Source organism: Erpetoichthys calabaricus, chromosome 2 (assembly GCF_900747795.2).
Source record: "Erpetoichthys calabaricus chromosome 2, fErpCal1.3, whole genome shotgun sequence".
Lineage (NCBI taxonomy): Eukaryota > Metazoa > Chordata > Cladistia > Polypteriformes > Polypteridae > Erpetoichthys > Erpetoichthys calabaricus.
The window spans coordinates 229,325,842-229,349,018 of NC_041395.2; the positions used below are offsets into that span (position 1 = coordinate 229,325,842).

Here is a 23,177-nt window from a genome sequence, read left to right on the forward strand (position 1 = left end):
GATTTATAATGCACTGGTGAGACCTCATCTGGAGTACTGTGTGCAGTTTTGGTCTGCAGGCTACAAAAAGGACATAACAGCACTAGAAAAGTTCCAGAGAAGAGCAACTAGGCTGATTCCAGGGCTACAGGGGATGAATTATGAGGACTAGATGAAAAGAACTAAGCCTTTTCAGTTTAATCAAAAGAAGATTAAAAGGAGACATGACTGGAATGTTTAAAATTATGAAGGGGGTTCGTACAGTGGATCAAGACTGTAATTTTAAAAGGAGTTTATCACACACAGAAGAGTATATTTTGCACAAGCATGCAGAAATTTTTCTTTAGACAGAGAACCATAGCTTGGAATAAGCTGCCAAGTAGTATGATAGGCAGTAAGACTTCAGGGACTTTTGAAACTGGACTTGCTAGCTTTGATTGGGCTGAATGGCTTGTTATCTTCTAGATTGTTCTAAAAAAATTCTTTGGCTACATTATCTGCACATTATAATGATTCAGTATTTTCTCTGACACTTTTTAATTTATCAGCAAAGCTCCAGACCTCCCCTTCATCCTGGTCCAATGCAGCCAACGATTTTGCTTTGAGACTTCAACATCTGTCACATACATCTTTCAAAATGTTATGTTTAAAAATTTTTTACGTATATTTAGGCAAGTACTCTCTACAACCAACAACTAACAAGAACACACAAAGCCATGGCATTCTTACACAAATGGGACTACGCAGTCTTTGAAAGCTACTGACCCACCACATGTCTATTTGGGCTATGATTTTAACTGCACAACATTGCAAAGTGCTGTGAAAAAGTGTGATTTTTAATGTAGTCTACTAATACATGTAATTGATTCTGTTATCAGTTTTATTCTTAAATATAAACAAAAATGTGATCAATTTGAACTAAGTAAATAAAATGTAAATTGCTGTAATTTTCAAATCAGTTAATTAAGTCTCCAAATGTACCTGATGTTATATTTTTATAACTTGTTTAACATGAAAAGCATGTAGGGTTTCTTAGTCAGGTTTCATGGAAGGCGCTACACCTCGACAGCCCATCTTATTTATTTATTTTAATGAGATAAGTGCTCCCCTAAATTCACAGCATAATTTGCACTCTGATATGTATTGCTCCCTTAGCAATTGGCCAAAGGTTACCTGGCTACTCATGTGCACAACTAATATTTAAGTAACACAAATTCACTGTTCATGTAACTAAAATAGTACTTGCTTCAAGGTCTGCAGCAGCTTCAATTTATTTTATCCAGTGTGCAGCATATTATTTCTTAACACATGAACAAGGCTACAGCCCTAATGTCCCATACTCACTAATAAAATGACTCTTTTTTAAATCATTGTTCCCTTCACTGCCATTCTAATTAAAAAGGGTCAGGCTGCAGACAATATGAAGTATTTATGAGAGGGACAAAACACTTGAGACAAACATCTCATACATTTAAATGATAAAATAATTAGGATGAAAATAAACGTCATACACAAAATCTACACCAAAAATACAATGCAAAACACTGAAATAGTTAAAAAGACATGTAGCAGAAAATTAAAATATATTAACAACACATACATTACTGTAAATAATACTGAAATTTATTGAAATTGTCATGAAGCAGCAAGTATAACGAGTGCAATATGAAATAAATACTATATGATGTGTGTCGATTTTCAAAATATATTATTTATCTTTTCTTAGACTGTCTTGCCCCCAGTCTTCGGTATTGCCTTGCAGCTTTGAATTTCTTTCTTTTTGCTGTGTCAGACTGTATTCCTGTTTCTTCTAGCACAAATCTGACAAAGTATGGTAGGTCACAAAATCGTCAATAAAGAGATTAGAAGCGTGTCTTACACTTTTCGGATGATGCTGGACATTCATATTCTTCAGGAATGCACATAAGTCCCTTAGGCTACTTTTTCATGCAGGAACTAAATTATTCCTCAGAACTCACCGTAAAACAAAAAGCTATATTAGCAGCATTTAATAAGTAGATTACAACTAACACAAACCATATCGCAAAGCTTGCAGACATTGATTTTGTATTGCAAAAAGATCAGATCCATTTGACACGATCAACAGGTCAAGAATTCTTTCATAATTGGACTTTAGCTTTAAACTTGTAGTAAATAGGGCAGAAGCTACTAATTCACCTATACAAATTAAAAATAATATACTTAACTTATCTAAATGGTTTAATCTAAATGAAGCCCAAGAAACACTATTAAGTAAGGGCTTAACCTTTATCCCTACTCCTAGAAGTAACAATAATGTATTAAATGAAACTTTAGCGGAAAGTGAAGAATTCTTCAGAAAAATAAAATTAATAGATTATTACAAAGATAAGCAGATAACTCAACAGATGCCATTCATTTTAAAATCTGGATGGACACCATCAGATATGAAGATTGATAGAAAAATCCTAAAATTTGTAATTGAATGTAAACATAAAATCAAACAAATAACCACGAATTTATATTTAAACAGAACCAATAAAATAGAAAGGGAAAGAATAGCCTTAAAAGAACTTACTCAGCTAAAAAACATTACTATAAAACCAGCAGATAAAGGCAGTGCCATTGTCATAATGGACACAGAGGACTATGTTTTTGCAGTAAACAGACAGCTGAATGACAAGGAATATTATAAGAAATTAGACAAACATCAATGTACATTGCAACACAAAAACTAGTACATAAAATAGTAGACCTAATGCAAAATAAGGGGATTATACAACAGAAACAAGCATTATTTTTAAAGGATCCAATCTCCTAGGCCAAGACGTTTTTATATACTGCCAAAGATCCATAAAGATCCTTCTAAATGGACAAAACCTTATTTAATACCACTGGGCAGACCAATAGTGTCTGACTGTGGCAGTGAGACGTACAATATAGCTAGTTACATTGATTATTACTTGAACCCAATTTCACAATTACATACTACATACAGTACATCAAGGACACAAATGACTTTATTCAGAAAATTAAAGCAATCAAAGTAACTAAGAAAAATTATTATTCACTATAGATGTTAATAACCTATATACGAACATAGATATACAGCATGGACTACAAATAATTAGATACTGGTTACAACATTACCCTGATATAAACAGACTGGACAAATACATCCTCCAATTATTAACCTTATCACTCAGTAGAAATGACTTCACTTTTAATGATCAATACTTCCTACAAATAAAAGGCACAGCAATGGCCAAGAAATATGCCCCTGCTTATGCAAACCTCTATTTAGCAAAATTGTAACTAGAAATTGAGGAAACTTTACATTACAAACCATCAGTATATTACAGGTACTTAGATGATATTTTCGGTATCTGGTATTCGGTATCTAACAAAAGTTTAAAGAATACCTGCACAAGCTCAATACTCACTGGCTGAATATATAATTAAAAGCTAACATACAGTAAGTAACAATTCTATAAATGTCCTAGATACTGAAATATATAAATCTGGACCTGATCGCTATACTAGAGTCTACTTCAAAAAAACTGATACCCATGCACTTACTATTACATAGGGATAGCTTTCATCCAAAACATACACATAAAGGTATCGTCAAGTCTCAACTACTTAGATACAATAGAATTAGCTCCACTCCACAGGATTTTTTTAAAATCAACTAAAATACTTTTCCAAGCCTTAAAAAGAAGGGGATACAGTAATCCCTCCTCCATCGCGGGGGTTGCATTCCAGAGCCACCCGCGAAATAAGAAAATCCGCGAAGTAGAAACCATATGTTTATATGGTTATTTTTATATTGTCATGCTTGGGTCACAGATTTGCGCAGAAACACAGGAGGTTGTAGAGAGACAGGAACGTTATTCAAACACTGCAAACAAACATTTGTCTCTTTTTCAAAAGTTTAAACTGTGCTCCATGACAAGACAGAGATGACAGTTCCATCTCATAATTAAAAGAATGCAAACATATCTTCCTCTTCAAAGGAGTGCGCGTCAGGAGCAGATAATGTCAGAGAGATAGAGAAAAGCAAACAAATCAGTAGGGCTGTTTGGCTTTTAAGTATGCGAAGCACCACGGCACAAAGCTGTTGAAGGCGGCAGCTCACACCCCCTCCGTCAGGAGCAGAGAAAGAGAGAGAGAGAGAGATACAGAGAAAAACAAACAATCGAAAATCAATACGTGCCCTTCGAGCTTTTAAGCATGTGAAGCACCGTGCAGCATGTCGCTTCTGGAAGCAGCTGCACAGAAGGTAGCAACATGAAGATAATCTTTCAGCATTTTTAGACGAGCGTCCGTATCGTCTAGGTGTGCGAACAACCCCCCTGCTCAATCCCTCTACGTCAGGATCAGAGAAAGTCAGCGCAAGAGAGAGAGAGAGAAAAGTAAGTTGGGTAGCTTCTCAGCCATCTGCCAATAGCGTCCCTTGTATGAAATCAACTGGGCAAACCAACTGAGGAAGCATGTACCAGAAATTAAAAGACCCATTGTCCGCAGAAATTCGCGAACCAGCAAAAAATCCGCGATATATATTTAAATATGCTTACATATAAAATCCGCGATGGAGTGAAGCCGCGAAAGGTGAAGCGCGATATAGCGAGGGATTACTGTATTCCAGAACCCTCTTTAGAAATAGTTTAAAAAATTAAAAAAAAAAAACACAACCACAAAACAAAAACAAAATATAATACCCATTGTTAGCACTTACAATAAACATAATACTCAAGTGAATAGAGTCATTAAGACAGGATTTAATAACTTGCATGCTTATGTGGATACTGTTAACAGTATATACTACATAACATATGAACATTGCACAAAGTTATATATTGGTGAAACACAAAATAAATTTAGACTGCAACAACACCTTACAAACATTAGAATGCATAAATCAAATACACCTTTAATCAGACATTTCAACTATATAGGTACACAAAGCCTAAAAATAGCACTTTTGGAATGTAATCCACAATGGACAACAAGAACCAGAAAATATAATGAGCATAAATGGATTAATAAACTAAATACTAGATATTCAAAAGGATTTAACCTAAAAAAACTAACACTATAGAAGAAGATGAATGTAAATACTTAGACAGGAAAAAGAAGGAAATGCCTGCGACTGCCAAGCATTCCAGCCTACTTTTCAAAGGCTTGCAGCTTGGCTATACAGGCACTTTCCTGCAAGGTATAATAAACTATAAAGCAATACATAAACCTTAAAAAACTTGGAACATATAAATAAGACTATATAGAAATAAAGATTTAAAAGTATCAGGAATGCCAGCCCCTTTGTAAGGCCATGACTTAACAGATCGTTACAACTCTTTAAGTTCATTCTTTCTATTTATGATTTATCTCTCTTTCTTTTAATTTTTTTCTTTTCTTTCAACATATTGGAATTGGATGATACATCCACCCCAATTTCAATAAAATAAAGAATTTGAATATCCATCCATCCATCCATCCATTATCCAACCCGCTATATCCTAACTACAGTGCCACGGGGGTCTGCTGGAGCCAATCCCAGCCAGCACAGGGCGCAAGGCAGGAAATAAACCCTGGGCAGGGCGCCATCCCACCACAGGAATTTGAATATCCAACCTTAAATTCATCTATGGTAAAATTTAAGAAATTTTGTCTGTAGGCCTAATCTTAACTCCTAGACCTTAAAGGAAAGAAAGATTACAAGTCCAAATTGAAATATATACCTAAAACTGAATACTTCCCAATAATTTATGTCTAACACTAAAAAAAATTATAAACCCAATCCTAAAATAATACTTAATGTGCCTAATCTTAAAGGCCTATATAACAACACATGTTTAAACCTAAAAAGGCCTATATACATATGTCAGGATGCTATTCATAGACTTTAGCTCCACCTTCAACACAATCATCCCTCAAAAGCTAGTTGTAAAACTGAGCAGGGCCTGAACACCACCCTCTGCAATTGGATCCTGGACTTCTTGACAGAGAGGCCCCAGTCAATTCGGATGGACTGCAACAATTCCAGCATCACCACACTGAGCACTGGAGCGCCACAGGGCTGCATGCTTAGTCCACTGCTTTTCACCCTGCTGACACACGACTGCACAACCACACACAACACCAACCACATCATCAAGTCTGTGGATGATACCACGGTGCTAGGACTGATAAGCAGAGATGATGAAACAGCATACCGAGATGAGGTGGAATGGCTGTCTGCATGGTGTGAAGACAACAATCTGTCTCTCAATGTCGACAAGACAAAAGACATAATCGTGGACTTCCAAAAATCACATCCAACTCAGCATCAATGGTTTAGATGTGGAGACTATTAGGAGTACCAAGTTCCTTGGTGTGCACATGACTGAGGAACTTACGTGGATGCAAAACACCTCATCACTAATCAAGAAAGCCCAGCAGAGACTACACTTCCTGTGGCGGCTGAAGCAAGCAAGTCTTCCCCCTTCCATCCTCACCATGTTCTACAGAGGCACCATTGAGACTGTTCTGACCAGCTGCATCACTGTCTGGTATGGCAACTGCAACATATCTGACCGCAAGCGCCTGCAAAGGATAGTGAAGACAGCAGAGGACATTATTAGGGTGCCTCTCCCTCCAATACAGGACATATTTTACAAATGCAGTGTCCACAAGGCCTGCAGCATTATGCAGGACCCCTTACACCCCTCACATGGACTTTTCGCACTTCTGCCATCCAAGAGAAGATACTGTAGCATCAGAGCCAGATCTGCCAGGCTGCAGGATAGTTTTTACCCCCAAGCTGTCAGACTCCTTAACCCCATGCTGCCACTTGGGATCTTCCACACTGCCTCGACCACCTCTAAAAACAGAACTTTTATACATGCAAGCCACTTTCCTGCAAAGACGAGTGTGCATGTAGAAAAGAACTGAACATCTCATACTGACCTTTAAGTATTTTGACATTCTTGGTATCCTTCTGCTGTGAAACATTCTGACCTGTCATTGTTCACACATGTCTTAATACAGAAATTATCAGTGTATGGTAATAGTTGTTTATCTACTGTATATCTATTATTTATTTATTTATTATATTACATATCTATTGACTATATTTATGTATCTAGATTGCAAATACCACATATTGTATCAATGTTCATATTGCTTACTACACGTCAATATTGCTGCTACTTTTGTGTCTTGTTTTTGTACAATGTCTTGTCTTGTTTGTGTTTTAATTTTAAATTTTAATTTTAATTCTATTTTTAATTTATTATTGCACTTCATGTTGTTACACTGTGGACCCTGAGCTTCGCAATTTCTTCTATCTGTATACATGTATATGGTTGAGATGACAATAAAGTTCACTTTGACTTTTGACTTTTGACATAACAATACAAGAACTAAACCTAAAAAGTTTTATCTTCATGACTTATCTTAAAAGTCTATTACAACACATACCTAAAATGCCCAATCTTAAAAATAATATATGTCTAAACTTAAAGGCCTACATAATAACATATGCCTAAACCTAGGCCTAATCTTAAAACGTTCACTGTAACATACACCTAACCCTTACCTAATCCTAAAAATAATATGCAATATGCCTAAACTTAAAGATTAATATCATAATACATGCCTAAACCTAAAAAGTGTAAACTTCATGCCTAATCATAAAAACTTAATATCAGCCTAATCTTAATAAATTATTAACCCCTTAACCGCCCTCTGCCGGATATATCCGGCACCGTTGTTTTATTGCTAACGCCATACTTCCGGAATTATCCGGCACATTTGCCTGTGGTTATATGAATGCCTGGCAAGTAGTATAACTGACGGTTTGGCGTGGGTATTATTACTACGTTGTATTTCGACAAGTCTGTGGTTGTTTTGGCCGGTCATGTGACGTGATTCGCATGTAACAGCTGTGAATATGGCGAAACGTAAACTGACTTCAAGTGAGGCTTTGCGGGCGATTTTGGACAGTTCTGATCATGATTGTAGCAGTTCTGAAGAAGATTTTAGTGACAGTGATGAGCAGCAACGTGCGCTGCATGATACTGTGAATGAAGACGCATCGGATGACGGCGCTGAGTGGGTGTATCCCCAGCATCTCAGCTGGGCTGCTGCCCGTGGTGAACTACCTTTTCTGCATTCGTTTGAGGGAACGTGTGGCTTTACTGTTGATGTTAACAATTACACTGCTGAGCAGTTTTATGAGCTGTTTGTGTCACCTGATTTGATCAGACATTTTGTTCATCAGACAAATCTGTATGCAGCACAGTTTATTGAGAAAAATCCCAATTTACCTCCACATTCCCGTGTTCGTGCTTGGTTTGACACTGATGAAAACGAAATGAAAAAATTCATTGGGATTTTGATGTTGATGGGAATAATCAGAAAACCAGATATTGAGATGTACTGGTCTACAGATCCTATGTATGCAACACCTATTTTTGCAGCTGTCATGACACGTAACCGATTCTCTTTGCTGCTGAAATTCTTTCATTTGAATGACAACAGAAACGGGCCAGATAAGAAAGATTCAAACCGCGACCACTTGTTCAAGCTACGTCCTTTGATTGATCATTTATTTGAAGCATTTCAGTTGCCCTACATGCCAGGACCGTCAGTTGCAGTTGATGAAAGTTTATTGTCGTGGAAGGGCCGCTTACAGTTTCGACAGTATCTACCATTGAAAAGGGCACGGTTTGGTATCAAGATGTTTTGCTTAGCTGAGAATTCAGGTTACATTTATAGATTTCGTGTATACACTGGCAAAGAGGATCCTATGAGTAGTATTTCAGCAGTGTTGCCAGATGAATGTAAGGACTTTGGACTTTCAGAAAAACGCTGTCATGTCTGTTCAAAGAAGGGTCAGCGTAGAGACGTCAAGACCTTCTGCTCAAAGTGTCCCAGCAATCCAGGACTTTGTGCAGTTCCCTGCTTTGGCCTGTGGCACAGCAAACTCAAATACTGGGAATGAAACTATGATTGACTGAACTACTTTTGACTTTTGAATTACTTTTGACTGTTCCGTTTTTGTAGTTGACAATAAATCCAGAAGCCTGAGAAAAGGTACATTTTGTGTTTTATTATGTGTTTGCCCATTTCTAGAACTTGCACAACATTTAGTGGTCAATACTGCTTGAATAAATGTAAAAAATGTAAAAAAAAATGTAAAAAAGTAAAAAAACGAAAATTGTTCAGATTTCGCCTGGCGTGGGGAATATTTAGGGAGTTGGCGGTTAAAGGGTTAATCCCCATCCTAAATTATATTTCTAAACTTAACATCAATTATGACATTACTTTAACTTAATACCAAATCATAAACTGATCTCTTTAATCTTAACCCTATAGATACATATGTGATGGGAGATACTGTATACAGTACTAAGAATTGTATATACTTTAAATGGGAAACTTATGAGAAGCTTTTTAGAGATATGTAAACGTGTTTATGAAAGGGCCTTGTGATTTCTAAAAGTGGACACATACTAAGTTTAACGCTTATGGTTTTTGTGCACAACTAACTTTTAATCATTTAAAGAGACAGTACCCCATTTTGTAAAAAGGCTTACAATTAAAATTTAACAAAAGACAGACACTTAAAATGATACAATAACATATTTTTAAATACTTGATGCATTAAATATTAAAAAAAAATTTTTTTTCATAAAAAATTAACATTGAAGTCTATTGGAAAATCGAAAAAAGTTCAGTTTCTCTGAGAAAGATGCAGCACATTAATGTAACGTAATGTTAAGATGGCGCTGGCAATATGCTCTTATGGACAAGGGCAAGTGAGGAGGCAGGCACGATTTTTATGTGAAAAGTGAACAGTGTTTATAATTTATAAAAATAATTTTGAAGCGTTAGCAGGCTTTGTACCATAGGAACCAAGTTACCAGATGCTGATCTTTCTGATCATAAAATAGGTGATTACGATAGCAATTGATAAGAAGAATTCATAGTTAATTAGGGTTGGCTTGACTTGAACTTAGTTTTGTAAAATTTGACTTCCTTGTATTGAAGGTTGTTTGATTATGATAAATTCAATAAAGTGTTTAAAAAAATGCAAAAAAAAGATCTGTCGAAAACCGGAGATCAAAATTTTTGACGAATCTAAAGCTTCCTTTTTAACTTGATGGGGGAGGTGCAAAAAAAAAAGTAAGGACGCAGTGAAATAAATAAATCTTCAATAAATATACAGTGACTATAAAACATTGTCATCCGGGTGCTTGATACATGTTACAAACTAATAAAACCAATCATTCACCTTCTTGGTTTTTACCCTTCCTTTGTCAGGACAACAGCACAAAATCCCACATGATGTTCCCTGTCACTTCCATAGCCAGGGCACTGTTGCCAGTCCACCTCACACTGATGAAGACTTCCGCAACTTCCCTTTGGTTCCCGTGGCTCCATTACCGCACCATTCTTGATTTTTTTTTTACCATACCTCTGCCACCTCCATCAGTACCTCACAGAGGGTCAAACCGAAATCCACCTCAACAACCTTCACATTTCATATGCTCTCTTGCTCAGCAGACCCAAGACACTGCCACCTCTCTAAGACTTGCCCACAGCTCTGATCACTGAAAATAGTCAGTAGAGCCAATGCTGTCCATCCTGCTCTCTGGAAAAGGTTTTTACCCACTGCTCTTACACAATCAATCACCTCTGTTCTTTCTTTTCTCTCTTTATTGCACTTACACCATCACACGCTATACTGTTTGAATTCTCTGCACTGCACCCCACAGGTGGCACCATGCAATTACTGTGCCACTCCTATAGCAAATACTTTAGTGATGACAAACATTCACATGTAATGCAATACCTAAAATCTGTCAAGCAAGTGTTTAAAACTCTAAAATCAATAAATACATTAAACCATCTGTGACATGACATGCATAACTTTGTCCTACAATGGAACTGGTGTCCAAATTAGAAATGTTCTCTCCGTTGCATTTGTTACTTGTTGGAAAGGACCTGACTACTTGACACCCAGAACAAAGTAAAAGGGAGTGTAAAGACATTTTTATAACTCCCTAAAAAATCTTCATTTCCCTACACACAAGTCTACATCCTCAAAGAGCCATAAAAACTGGTTAAAACTTCCAGTTCATTTTGCAAGCTACTCATTTAGAAAATCTGAGGGTGAAAGAGAAAAACTGCCTGTGATGAACCAGAGGGTATTTAGGTGGCAAAAACAGATATTTGTTTTTTTCCAGATATTAAAAGTATTTACAGTTAATTTGGAAATGTATTTAACCCCCAAGGACTGCAGTAAAAACAAAACTTTAACACACAGGCAATTTTAAAACCAGTGCAGATACCGTAGCTGTCAAAAACCTCTGGTGCAATGGCATGCATGTTAACTCCTACCTGAACAGCCTCTGCAAGTTTAATTTAGAAAGTTAATAGTTCTTTTGAGTCATAACTTGGTAGTCACCAATTCTGGATTATGGGGGTGTGGGGGTTGGGTAATTTATTGCTCTGTATACTACACTGACTCTTTTCTAACGATTTTAGTATACATTAAATTGCTACCTGTCTTAACATATTCAAAATGGTGTTGTCTTATATAAATTGCAGGGAATTTATATGTAGGATATATAAATAAATGTAGATCTCACTAATAACTATGGAAGAAACATTGTAATTAATAATCCGGTAGTGCATCTGCTGAACTTTTATAATACTTGTAAATAATAAATCACACACATCACAAGTTGTTTTCGGTGGTGTGTTCTGCTATTTGTTATTCTGAGAGTAAATTTATTGAAGTACAGCTATTGACTTTAAAAGGAAATCCCTGCTCTTTAAAATGGGTTGAATATTAACTTTTTCCTTAAATTACACATTTTGTTTGCTCAGCAAATCGTTAAAATGGATAAGTGTTAAATCTTCTTAGAATCCAACTTGATAAAGCCCCAGTCACAAGATCTGAATGTCAGCAGTGCTGAAGCCAGGCAGAGTTATATAATCAGGGGACGCTCACTAAATTGGCTTGGTGCCACTTTGAGAGAATGTACCGAGGTTTATCTCCTCTCACTCACAGTATAAAAAAGATTTCTGAATTTTAGAATACAGAGCAAAAAGAGGTGCGGATAAACAGTGCAGAAACAAAATGGTGTTAGGAAATGCGATGGCAGTCGTTGTCTCTGCCATTGTGGGCATGCAAGCAGTTAATACTGATAAGTGGAACACAAAATTGTCATCTGTCACTTGCAAGTCACCTGCTCAGTAACTATCAATTTTTAATTTTCTCTAATGACTTGCCCTTTCACTGTGTGTGTGTGTTCATTTCTGCAAATAACTTTTCCCAAAGGCTTGTGTGGAACAGCATACTGAATCAGTCTACATTTTCACCTAAAGAAGGTAAAAAAATTTATGTTTTAGTATACATGGTAAACTGTCAAGATTTGGACAGGCATGACATTTTAAAACTGCCTTTTTCTTTATTTTTAATAGATAATATTTGAATGTAGAGGTTTGTCTCAGCAGCCACACAATAAAAAATTGGAACTTCTATCTGTCACAGCATCTCATGCTTTATCAACACTGCCACCATGCACGGACTAGAATATACAGTTTGGTGAAGGTTATTATACAGCAAAATTGGCAATGTTTCCATAAAACTATTAATGGATATTTTCACTTACATACACCTTCTGATTCACTTCTGCCTAAAGTGTGAAACAGGGTTTGTTAATTCAGTGAGATCTGAATACTTGATGTGCTTTGGCAGACTTGTAACAATAAAATTTAATATAATTAAAAATTAAATAATGTGTGTGTGATCACCACGACAGAGGAGAGCATTACCATGACAGAATGTGTGTCAGGAGTGATTATGACAAACAGTATCAAAGTATCAAAAAGGCCCCTGAATTGGTTAAATATGGTTTTCATTTCAAATCTACACTATCTTATGTTCCATACCAGGAGCAGAATGGCACTTTCTTCTGTCTACCCGCAATAATGTATGGATAACAATATAATGGCACATACGTACAGGACCTCAATGTACCTCTTTCTGCAGATGCTAATGACATACTCCAAGGACTTTACGTCTGTGACAAGTTCATGCAAGTGACAAAAATAGATGATTACACCCGATGATTGTTACTGCTTTAAGGTAACGCTGCCTGCTCACCCTGACACCAGCATCTAAAATTTGGCCTTTCTTCATAGTCTAAAAGAAGTTATTTTAGAAGAGAGTTTTTCTTAAAACTAGTCACTGGTTGTCATATTCCCTTAAGAAGTAATCGAAGTATAGCTGTTGACCATTTCTTTAAACAATAAGCCGTTGCCTCATGAACAACAACAAAAAAAAATCATTATATAAAAGGAATGCCTGGTAGTCAAAAGGTCTTTACTTCTACCTGTGGATATGTTGTTTTATCTATCATACTCTCTGTTTTTGGGTTAGACATTAGGTCTCATATAGGAATAAGAAGTGAAGAAAAATAATAGATGAAGAAAAAAATGTCTAAGCCACACAAAAAAACACCGGTGGCCCGGAGGGGCAAAGCGTGAAAAAAACACACACAATAAACATTAACAAAAAACACATAAAACAAATTAACAAAAAACACATAAAACAAATTAACATGAAACACATAGAACAAATTAGAAAGAAAACGGAAGTGGACTCTCAAAACGGAAATGACATAGTTTTTAATTTACCAGAAAGGAGAAAAAGAAGAAGACCTGCACTGGTGGTATTTTTGAAGATACAGAAACATTATCATTTTTGTCACATCAGTCTCGTTTTTTAGTATAGTTTCAGCGATTGGTTATAAACCAAGCCTTGCGTTGGTATTTCATAGTTTTAAGGTGTTTTCAGTTCGTTCCAACATTGTTTAAAATAACAATGTTTTGTCCTTTTTGTGGCACAAATCTTCGGTTAAGAACAGCATATTGCCATAACTGCAGCCGCTCTCTAAGTGTATTGACAAGCGTTTTAGAAAATGATTCAGGTATGTTATGTTTTTAATGGCATACTATATATTAGACTTAAACTGACTGCAAGTAAATGGTAGTGATATATGCATAAGTTAATAACCATTGGGCATATTGTCTAAAGTTGCAAAAATAACATTATATATCGCGCTTATTCAAATTCAGTGACGTAGGGAGCCTCAGTATGTCCCGACAGCACTAGGCTAAAGTCCAAAAGTTTTGGACGAGATGCCAGTCCATTTTAGGGCCCATTCAATCACTTTTAGAAGTAATTCTAACGTTGAAGAGGTAAGCGAGTTATCAGAAATAAATGAAAAACAGGAAACTTTGTAAATTTGTAACTTTGAAACTTTAAAATGAGCAATAATATATGATTATTATATAATGTCGTTTAATTTTTTATGGGTTACTGTGCACTAAATATCCAGCCACACTAAATAATATACTGTTTTTTAATAGGTGTTGTGAATACCACAGACGTGTCTGATTTAATATATGAATATTTTCGAAAAGGTCACAAGTACGATGTGATTTTAGATTTCCTCAAGACGCATCATGGATTCAGCATAAGTCTCCGGACTCTGAAAACAAAATTAAGACTGCTTGGTCTTTCGAAGCGAGGCAATTTCACTTCTTTACAGGTAGTCCGTTCCACGATTCAAAGGGAACTACGTGGACCTGGACAGCTGTTTGGTTATCGGACAATGTTTCAGATTTTAAAACAAAAGTATCAGTTGCGAGCTAGAAGAAGTGATGTAATGAAGCTTATGTCAGAAATGAATCCCTGTGGAACTCGAGCAAGGAGGATCCGAAGGTTTTTCCGAAGAAGTTATCATTCTTTGGGGCCTAATTATGTTTGGCACGTAGATGGCAATGATAAGTTAAAACCATACGGTTTTGCTATTAGCGGGTGCATTGATGGATTCTCGAGAAAAATATTATGGTTGACATGTGGCCCAACTAATAATAATCCAGCAGTAGTGGCATCTAACTATATGAAGCTCATTTATGACCTTCGAGTTGTTCCGATGCGATTGAGAACAGATTGTGGAACAGAAAATGGAATAATGGCAGCAATGCAATGTGCTCTGAGGTCGCATCACAGTGACCGTTTTTCAGGAGAAGCAAGTCATATTTATGGGACATCTACATCCAATCAAAGAATTGAATCCTGGTGGGCACAGTACAGAAAACAACGGTAAGCGCATTATCTTTATTTTAATTAATGCGCCGCACTTGATATAATTTAAACATTTACGAGTATTTTATTATCATTTTGTTTCGTATGTTTATAACATATGCTTTCTGTTAGTTCACAGTTCTGGATGGACCTTTTCGAAGATCTGAAAGACTTGGGCCATTTCAACGGCAGTCATGAACACAAATGTTTGCTACGCTTCTGTTTCAGTGATATCCTGCAGAAAGACCTAGAGGAATGCAAGCAACTATGGAACCAGCATAGAATCAGACCTTCCAGAATGTCTACGTGCCCCCCAGGAATTCCCAACGAATTGTTCAGTTTGCCTCACAGGTCTAGTCCCTTTTGAATGATCTTTTATGTAAAGTTGTGTAGGTGGCGTAGTGATGATCATCGTTTCCGCATTACAGTTTAAGGAGATTTTGCTCCAAATCCATCCTATATGTGCGCGCGAGTGTTGCATTTGATTGGCTGGCAACAGGTACAGTTGTTATTTGTGCCTTTCCCAGCCTTGACGATCATATTTATTCACAGCAGTCGTCGCTTTCAAAAGTTGTGCTTTTTAAAGTACAATATTAGTAAAGCCATAACCCAAGCTGTTGCCCATCATAGCTAAAATCAAAAACACACTTATATCATTATAAGAGTCTTAACCAATACGAGATGGTTTTGCCTTAAAAGGAGGCAAGACAAAATCGACTGTTTTGATAACAGTGCAACACAGTTGTTGAAACCGTCACCTTTAGATTCAATGTGAGTGGTTTCAGGTTTCTCAAGCACCGAACACAAGGGAGTACTTGGAACGGTTTCTCGAACACCTTTTATCGGTGAGAAGGCAGTTACACTCGTGAGAATAGCATTTCTAGACTCTCACTGGCTTTCTCGAAATGAGTGACACGCGTGAATGTGTGTGAGAATCGGCTTGTTCGTTTTACAATATTATGAAATTCACTAGGAATGAGACCTTCCTCAGTAAGCCGTTCAGTTACCAGAACTTGCAATGCACTGACAGCCAAATAGCGTATAGAATCATGTAGTGATTATAAATTTTCAAGTTTATTGTTTGAATGTCCATCAGGGATGCCGCTTGATTTAACGTTGCTTTGGCGCTTTCTGCAGTGGTTAGCTGCTTGAGGGATCTGGGAGAACGGAAGAGAATAAAAATGAAAACTGGAGCTTTTTTTGGGGCTGCAATAATAAACCGCTACAAGCATCTACTCACGCCTGTCTGTTTTCTGTGTCTCTAAAGTGGATCAAACAATGCAGCCTTTCACAGTACTCTATAGCATAGCCCTCGATCAAAGAAGGTCAGTAAAATAGTGGAATACAAACATTTTAGGTTTATTAAGTCTTAAACGGTTACTTAAATAATGTGAGAGTTCATTTGACACTGGCACTTTGCAATGTGAGGGGTTTCATATTAAGCCTGCTTAACGACACACAGATTTGATTAAACCCCTCACTGACGAACCTCGATTCTGCGTTTGTAGGAAAAGATTTGCTTCCCTGTGATGGACTGACGCCATGTACACGGATTGTTCCTGCCTTATTGTGGTTCTTTAAATTGTATCTATATATTCTGTTTTAAACAAATACACACCTTTTTGGTTTTATAGCATAATAATTTATGCTGTTGTTTATACAGACTATGCACATTCAAACTTTGTTTTTTTAACAAGAAAGTTGGCAACATTTGTAGTTATTGTGTCATTTATCAACATTTACCAAACATGTTCTGATCATTTCCATATATTGGGATATTTAGCAACTTTCAGGCTTTCTTGTCCACTGAGCAAATTAAGGGACTGGTCCTAATTTATTTTTTTAGTATCAGTTTAAGTATATATCATATTTTTAAGCAAAGATTTAATTTTGCCATTGAATGTTTATATTCCTATATTATAGGTTTTGGTCAAGGGATTGTGGTTTTCACGTTGCACAGCAGCAGCTTCAGGACCTGAGGGACCAATGTGAAACTGTTGGTCTTTGTGGAGATGAAGATATACAAGATTACCTCACATATGTGAAAGAACAATATGACCTTCAAACACCACAAGTCTGGGAAGATGCCCTTGATTTATTCTTTAAATTGAAGGAAAAGACAAATGTTTGATAACAGCAATACAGCAGATGCAAGCTTTCAAAAAAAGCAAAACATGTATAAGTTAAAAAACACTTAGATCAGTTTTGTTAACTTGTGCAAAAAAGTACTATGGCAATCCAAATTAACATTTAGAGATATCTCAAAATGAGTTTCAGATATCTTAAAATGTAATTTACTTTTTTAAATATCTGAAACTCACTTTAAGATATCTTAAAATAATTTCCTTCACATTTTAAGGTATGTGCAATACATTTTGAGATATCTCAAATGCATTTCAAGATATCTCAAATACATTTTCAAATATCTCAAAATAATTGTGTCAGATAATTTTCAGATATCTTAAATTGACCTTTTGTGCATTTTAAGATATTTTAAATGCATTTCAAGATAACTCAAAATCATTTCTTGTAAAACTGCCTATTATTTCAATGGAACTTCTTGTTTATTACAAGATATCTTAAAATGTATTTGAGATATCTTGAAATGAGCAGGAAGTGATGTTGAGATATCTGAAAATGTATTTTCAGATATCTCAACATAACTTCCTGCACATTTTAAGATATCTCAAATACATTTTGAGATATCTTAAAATAGACAGGAAGTCCCATTGAAAGAATAGGCAGTTTTACAAGAAATGATTTTGAGATATCTCGAATTGCATTTAAAATATCTTAAAATGCATTTCACATATTTCAAAATGTACAGCACATCATTTCAAGATATCTTGAAATCTACTTGAAATATCATAAAATGCTTTTTAGATTTCTTAAAATAGATGCATTTTTAGATATCTGTAATTCATTTTGAGATATCACTAAATGTTAATTTGGCTTGCCATAAAGTGCAGAAATTTTGACTGAAGAACTTCAATCTGTTAACCACCAGCAGTAACAATAGCTTGGAACAATGTATACTTTGTATGTGCAAAATACTTCATTTATATTGTCAACCTTATTAATAAAACAGTCAGCCAACATCAATAAATTGCCTTTCAATTAAACAGCATTTTGCATTTAAAGATAAACAAATTGTTGATCAATAAAGCCCAAAGCCTGGAGAATTCAAAATTCCAAAGCTAATATGAAATTTGAAACTGTCATATGATGAATGTAGTGGCAAGCATAATGTATTGCTGCAAGTGTTGGCAGTTGGAAACGGGGAATTATCATGCAGGAATTTTATTGTTGGCCTTGGCTCAAATCCCAGTGGTGGAATCATCTTCAGTCCTGTTGCAAACATGACAATATCTTCTAAAGTTGGATCTGTAGACGAGATGTTACCTTAGGAGGACAAAGGGAACACAACAGAAATATCTTTTAATGATGTAACATCAAGGTAGGTTAAAGAAATATTCTAACCAAAAATTATAATTTCACAAATAATTTGAGTTTTTATGTTTTGATATTGTTTGCTGTTGGTCAGCATTAATCCATTTGACTCCTATTTTAGCAGCAATTTCCTTACCTTTTTTCTCCATAGAAACATGAGATTGAAATTCTTTTCTGTGATAACTACATATAACACTGAGTAAAAAGCAGCTTTTTAAAATCACTTTTGATTTAAGTATTTCTTTAAACAGAGAACAAAAACATGCCTAATTATGACTGAACAGTACACTGAACAATACACTAGTTCTGATGTTAAGACAATATATTTACTACTTCTTACACAATTTTATTGCCAATTATGATAGTAGTTACTTCTGAAACCATCAAGTACTACAATAATAGATATACTTTTTTTGAAAACATCTAAGAAAAGTTTATTTATGAATTTGTTTGCTCTGTAATCTATGGTGCATAAATTCCTTCAAATTAAAATCTGCACAATTTGAGTTATTAAAATTAGATAACTTTAATATGTAGCACAATAAACATATCTTTCTATGCCTTTGTATAAGAATAGAAAATCACTGTTTGGCACCTTCAATATCTAGCAGATAATCTGCCCAGTAAGATGCAATCCTTCCTTCTTCGCGTCTCTTGTTGCTACCCGCCACACTAAATTCAACTCTGAAGATGCTTTCAATGAGCTCAGAGCTGAGACTTTGAGTACTGAAGCACAAATAAGGTTCAAACGCTGATGGACTTTCTATAATTTTCTGAAGCACATTGAGGGTTGACAATCCATCTTTGAATCTATTAAAAAAATAGTTGTCACTGTCATGTTTCATACAATATACAGTAAATGTATCTGCCCATTTTAGAGAATCAAAAACCGCTCAGGATATTTACTTAATTTTATGGTGTATGTACCTTTCAATGCATGCAGCATTTCTTGAAAAGAGGTACCATTTTAAAAAATCTTGCACAACACTTTCTCTCTCTCCGATGTCTTTTATGCTATGAAGACATCCAGCCAAAAGGAGCACTGTGCTGTGTTTTGCCATGATGTCTCTCAGGATTGACAAAGATGTGGATGACACTATCTGTTTTTAAAAAGTACACTCCATTAAACTCCATTTGTAAACAATAGTTTTACAAAATTTCCATTACTGATATAATGACAATTTATTAATCAAATTAAATTAAAACTCTTACCTCCTGAAGCACATTCTGAATGTCTGGATCTGTGACATCTTGAATAGATGGTGAAACATCTGTTTTACCACAGATGTATTCTAGAAAATGTCTGGAGAAAAAGTGTGGAGCAGGGCCACCATGGACAAGTGACACAGCAATTATTCTTCCAATGATGTAATACTCATCCTTGGCAAGTCCTAAAAGTAGACAAAATGGTTTTACCATCTATTTTGTAACTACCTTTGAAATTAAACACACACACGCTCAAAGAAAAACCCAATTAATATATAATACAAGAGCAGGTGTCCATCGATTTTTCTTGTGTGGTATATTCCTGCATCCTTCCATTGTCTACTCACCCTCTACTGTATATACAAGGGGTTAGCTGATTTGTGTGTTTTCTGTAAAATGTTGAAGTTATGTAACATTCTTGTTTATCATAGCACCAGAGAGTGGCAACTTGTTGCATGTTGTGTGGACATGCAAGTAAGAATTTCACTGTACAATTTCACTACAACAATACAAAATTCCTTTATCCTGTCTTTGCCTCATCAGGACTGACTTAAAAGAATTTATGAGGTTGGAACAATAAGGTGATGAAGAAGTATTTTCATAACCAAGATTGGCCGTGTTAATATGAGGTATACATAAGGTAAATACAAGTTTATATGAGTCTGGTACAACAGGCATGACACTTTCTAGAAAGGGTCAAGAGAAAGATGTAATGCTCCCCTCCATCGCCCTTGTTATTGCATATCATTCTAATATTTGCAGTGCTGTTAAGACCAGAATGTCAGGCATAACTGGGATATTTGTTAATGGAAGACCTAGAAATTGGGGCTTTTGAAAGTCAATAGAATTACTTACATTATTTATGTCTACATTTGTCTCACACTTGCTTGTCAGGCAACTTGCATTGCACCTAAGCCCTATCTGTCATCCCTTACTATCTAGAGGCACTCACCAGCAAACACCACCTCCATATCTCGTTCCTGCAGTGGGTGAAAGTGTCCTCAAGGTTTCAGGGGTATGTTCCATCACATCAAGGTGAGGGTCACCAAGTTGTTTTAAAAGGTCTTGACTCACCTCTTGCTTGCAAATTCTATGGATGGGATTGCACAGTATTGAATTTGGGCAACTGAGTATTGCATCTGCACTGTTTGAAGATCGTGTTGTCTTCTTGACTTTGATCTCTAGCACACGCTACAGTGGTTTATGTCTTAGTGTTATATTGTTGAATTCTAGCATATTGGTGTAGCATCCATTGATGCTATTGTTCTGTATTTTTATTTTTGTTTTGATATTGCCTTTTTTGTTACTTTGTGATGTCAAAATGCTGTCACTTTGTATATTTTTAGATACACAATCTGCCATTTTTAAATTTACCATGTGATTGTGGCTGTATTATCATTTTCACTGTCATACTACCACCATCACAAGTTTGCAGTAGTGCTGATCAGCGAGTGTACAAGTTTCTGCATAGTCAAATGAAAATGTGTGCATGTAAAAAGTTTTTTTTTTTTTTTGTTATATAAGACTCAGAACCTTTGCTGATTTACTGACTAGGCTTCTGGATTGTGTATTGGGCTTTAGTAATTTGATTAGTTGCTTTCCTGGCTTTAACCTCAACTCCTTTAAGATTTAGATTATTTAATTTTATATCCTGGTCCTTTTGGAACTCTGTTTCTCAGAATGTGCCCTTCTCTTTTTTGGCATAACATACATAATAACAATTAAGAAATAGAACCTTCTAATCTGAGGCTGTGGTTCATTTTCCAGAATGGAGTGACTTGCTCTTTGCATGACCCAGGTGGAAACGTTTAGACATCCTGGGCTCTTGTTCATATGTAAGGCGAGGTGACTGCATGATTTAGAAATCATTCTTACAAATGATGATGTTGTAAAAAGGAAGTTAGATCTTTGTGAAATCTTCTAATTGGCCATCTTACCAGTTTACATCTCCATCATTGACTTTTGAGTAGGAGTTATGGGTACTCAATGAAAGTCTAACACTTGACTACGAGGCCTACTGCTTCTCTGGATTGAAAAAAGGGCCAATTCAGAGTAGTTTGGGAATTAAGTGAAGAGAGAGGGAGTAAGTTAGTATGTTACACTTTTTCCTCAGTAAATGGTTATTGCAAGTAATGTATGGAAGTACTGTAGGTGTACAGAGAATCTATATTAAATTAGACATACATTTGAAACAAAACTGTGTTTCACAAAAGTTTCAAACATAGATTGTATAACTCACTGAATACATTTTAAACAGTAACTGAATAGTCACAAGCAAATGACAAATGATTAATTACATTTTTAAAACTACAATAAATGACTATGACAAATCCTCAAACTGAGTACAGCAGTTTATATTTGGAGTATCATGCTTCATTAGTAAGGGTTACCCAGTAAATAAATTGTACCTGCCTGTACTGTCACATCGCAAAAATTTCTCATTCTCTTTCCCTTCAAGTAAACTGTGTCCTTTTATGTGACACATCAACAACTGTAGAAATTCCCTTTTTGGGCCACCTGCATCAATTCCATCTTCATTTACACCGTAATCATCTGTAAATTTCACCAGCATTGTGTAAGTCGGATCATAGGACTGTCTCTTAAATCCACGCAGGGCTCCTTCCCAAAGATCTCCTCTGTTGATATTGAATCTTGAAACTTTATTAGGTAGTATTTGCATGGCCAGATCAGTCAAAATTGCTTTCACATCAACTGATGGATCTTTAATACTTTAATAAAAAAAAAGTATAATTATGGGTTGCATTTACTAATACATTCATCAGCCTAGAACAATCATGCACGTGTGGACAACCGCTTGTGATTAATATTGAAAAATACTATCCAACAAGATGGCAGCACGGTGGCGCAGTGGGTAGCACTGCTGCCTCACAGTAAGGAGACCTGGGTTTGCTTCCCGGGTCCTCCCTACGTGGAGTTTGCATGTTCTTCCCATGTCTGTGTGGGTTTCCTCCCACAGTCCAAAGACATGCAGTTTAGGTGCACTGGTGATCCTAAATTGTCCCTAGTGTGTGCTTGGTGTGTGAGTGTGTATGTGTGCCCTGCGGTGGGCTGGCACCCTGCCCAGGGTTTGTTTCCTGCCTTGCGTCCTGTGTTGGCTGGGATTGGCTCCAGCAGACCCCTGTGACCCTGTAGTTAGGATCTAGCGGGTTGGATAATGGATGGATGGATGGATGGATATCCAACAAGAAAGAATTTTCATTGTGGTGTCAAATTGCCATTCCCAAATTAAAACCTGTGACAGCTGATTTACACATACGTCAGTTTACAACTGTTTCATGAAACAAGAAAGGGTGATGGCTTATGGCATTTATAAAGTATCACTGGAAAAAAGAAACAGAAAATAATTTGTCTCCTACCTTACTATGTTTTCAGACTCTTCTTCAGAGGAGCT

General features: G+C 36.0%; 2 protein-coding genes across 2 annotated transcripts; one reads left to right on the top strand and one right to left on the bottom strand.

The window, feature by feature from the left end:
* The first annotated feature begins 13,840 nt into the window (after positions 1-13,840).
* On the top strand, positions 13,841-17,240 carry LOC114646927 (uncharacterized). The gene is made up of 4 exons (XM_028795330.2): positions 13,841-13,946; positions 14,389-15,127; positions 15,242-15,460; positions 17,033-17,240. Exons 1-4 carry the CDS (start codon positions 13,841-13,843, stop codon positions 17,238-17,240), a joined length of 1,272 nt encoding a protein of 423 aa, XP_028651163.2.
* Positions 17,241-19,140: 1,900 nt separating this feature from the next.
* On the bottom strand, positions 19,141-20,837 carry LOC127526651 (G2/M phase-specific E3 ubiquitin-protein ligase-like). The gene is made up of 3 exons (XM_051922594.1): positions 19,772-20,837; positions 19,487-19,659; positions 19,141-19,369 (listed from the first exon to the last, which is right to left on the bottom strand). The coding sequence occupies exons 1-3, from the start codon at positions 19,976-19,978 to the stop codon at positions 19,141-19,143; spliced, it is 609 nt and encodes a 202-aa protein (XP_051778554.1). The 5' UTR covers positions 19,979-20,837.
* Between the last annotated feature and the right edge of the window lie 2,340 nt (positions 20,838-23,177).

Coding starts and splice junctions, on each gene's coding strand:
- LOC114646927 (XM_028795330.2), top strand. CDS start 13,841: ATGTTTTGTCCTTTTTGTGGCACAAATCTTCGGTTAAGAACAGCATAT. Junction 13,947..14,388: donor CGTTTTAGAAAATGATTCAG/GTATGTTATGTT, acceptor GTTTTTTAATAG/GTGTTGTGAATACCACAGAC. Junction 15,128..15,241: donor GCACAGTACAGAAAACAACG/GTAAGCGCATTA, acceptor GCTTTCTGTTAG/TTCACAGTTCTGGATGGACC.
- LOC127526651 (XM_051922594.1), bottom strand. CDS start 19,978: ATGGTAAAACCATTTTGTCTACTTTTAGGACTTGCCAAGGATGAGTAT. Junction 19,660..19,771: donor TTCAGAATGTGCTTCAGGAG/GTAAGAGTTTTA, acceptor TTTTAAAAACAG/ATAGTGTCATCCACATCTTT. Junction 19,370..19,486: donor AATGCTGCATGCATTGAAAG/GTACATACACCA, acceptor TTTTTTTAATAG/ATTCAAAGATGGATTGTCAA.